Raw genomic sequence first — 1,435 nt, 5'->3', positions numbered from 1 at the left:
TGTGTGTGTGTGTGTGTGTGTGTGTGAGAGAGAGAGAGAGAGAGGGAGAGAGGGAGAGAGGGGGAGAGAGAGAGAGAGAGAGAGAGAAAGAAATATTTGTCCAACCCAAGGTCTCAATCCTCTCCTATGTTTTCTTTCAAATTTTGTATGCTGTGGCCCTTCCCCTTAAGTCTATGTGAAATTAACTTCAAGTTAATTTCTGTGTAAGGCAAGGGGTTTAGTTGCCCCTTTTTGCACGTGGATACCCAAATGCCCCCACGCCATTTGTTGGACAGAACCATGGATCCCACTCTTGACCTCATTTCCCCCTTCCCCCACAGATCTGCAAAACCCCTGAGCCCAAAACGGCCTCGTACTGCAGCCCTTCTGTGCCCGTGCACTTCAACATCCAGCAGGACTGCGGCCACTTTGTCGCCTCGGTGCCCTCCAGCATGCTCGCCTCTCCGGATGCGCCCAAGGACCCCGCGCCCGCCTTGCCCTCGCATCCCCCTGCCCAGGAGCAGGACTGCGTGGTGGTCATCACCCGCGAGGTGCCCCGCCAGACCGCCTCCGACTTCGTGCGGGACTGGGCCGCCAGCCACCAGGCGGAGCCCGAGGCTTACGAGCGGCGCGTGTGCTTCCTGCTGCTGCAGCTCTGCAACGGCCTGGAGCACCTGAAGGAGCACGGGATCATCCACCGAGACCTGTGCCTGGAGAACCTGCTGCTGGTGCACTGCAGCCCCCAGGCCGCCCCCGGCCCGTGCCCAGCCGCCCCCGCCCCTGCCGCCACCCTCCCTGCCAGTGGCGCCCCCGGCCCGCCTGCCGGCCCCCCCTGCCCGGAGGGGCCCGGGGACAAGCAGCTGCCTCGCCTCATCATCAGCAACTTCCTGAAGGCCAAGCAGAAGCCGGGCGGCACCAGCAACCTGCAGCAGAAGAAGAGCCAGGCCCGGCTGGCGCCCGAGATCGTGTCCGCCTCCCAGTACCGCAAGTTCGACGAGTTCCAGACGGGCATCCTCATCTACGAGCTGCTGCACCAGCCCAACCCGTTCGAGGTGCGCACGCAGCTGCGGGAGCGGGACTACAGGCAGGAGGACCTGCCCCCGCTGCCGGCGCTGTCCCTCTACTCGCCGGGCCTGCAGCAGCTGGCCCACCTGCTGCTGGAGGCCGACCCCATCAAGCGCATCCGCATCGGCGAGGCCAAGCGCGTGCTGCAGTGCCTGCTCTGGGGGCCCCGGCGCGAGCTGGTGGGGCAGCCGGGCGCCTCGGAGGAGGCGCTGTGCGGCACGCTGCACAACTGGATCGACATGAAGCGGGCGCTGATGATGATGAAGTTCGCGGAGAAGGCGGTGGACCGCAGGCGCGGCGTGGAGCTGGAGGACTGGCTGTGCTGCCAGTACCTGGCGTCCGCGGAGCCCGGGGCGCTCTTGCAGTCGCTGAAGCTTTTGCAGCTTCTGTG

At 64.9% G+C, this 1,435-nt stretch overlaps 1 protein-coding gene across 1 annotated transcript in view; it reads left to right on the top strand.

Annotated features, from left to right (window-relative positions):
• The window catches only part of PRAG1 (PEAK1 related kinase activating pseudokinase 1), a 54,615-nt gene that overhangs the window by 52,441 nt on the left and 739 nt on the right, over window positions 1-1,435 (top strand). Inside the window, exon 5 of the mRNA XM_021713045.1 lies at window positions 321-1,435. Within this exon, the coding sequence (XP_021568720.1) occupies window positions 321-1,435 (1,115 nt within the window). The remainder of the gene's footprint in view (window positions 1-320) is intronic.

This window comes from Carlito syrichta, unplaced genomic scaffold (assembly GCF_000164805.1).
Source record: "Carlito syrichta isolate Samal-C Ts95f unplaced genomic scaffold, Tarsius_syrichta-2.0.1 Scaffold91564, whole genome shotgun sequence".
Taxonomy (NCBI): Eukaryota; Metazoa; Chordata; class Mammalia; order Primates; family Tarsiidae; genus Carlito; species Carlito syrichta.
Note: the sequence above shows the minus strand (reverse complement) of the source record. Positions and strands in the feature narration are given on the sequence as shown.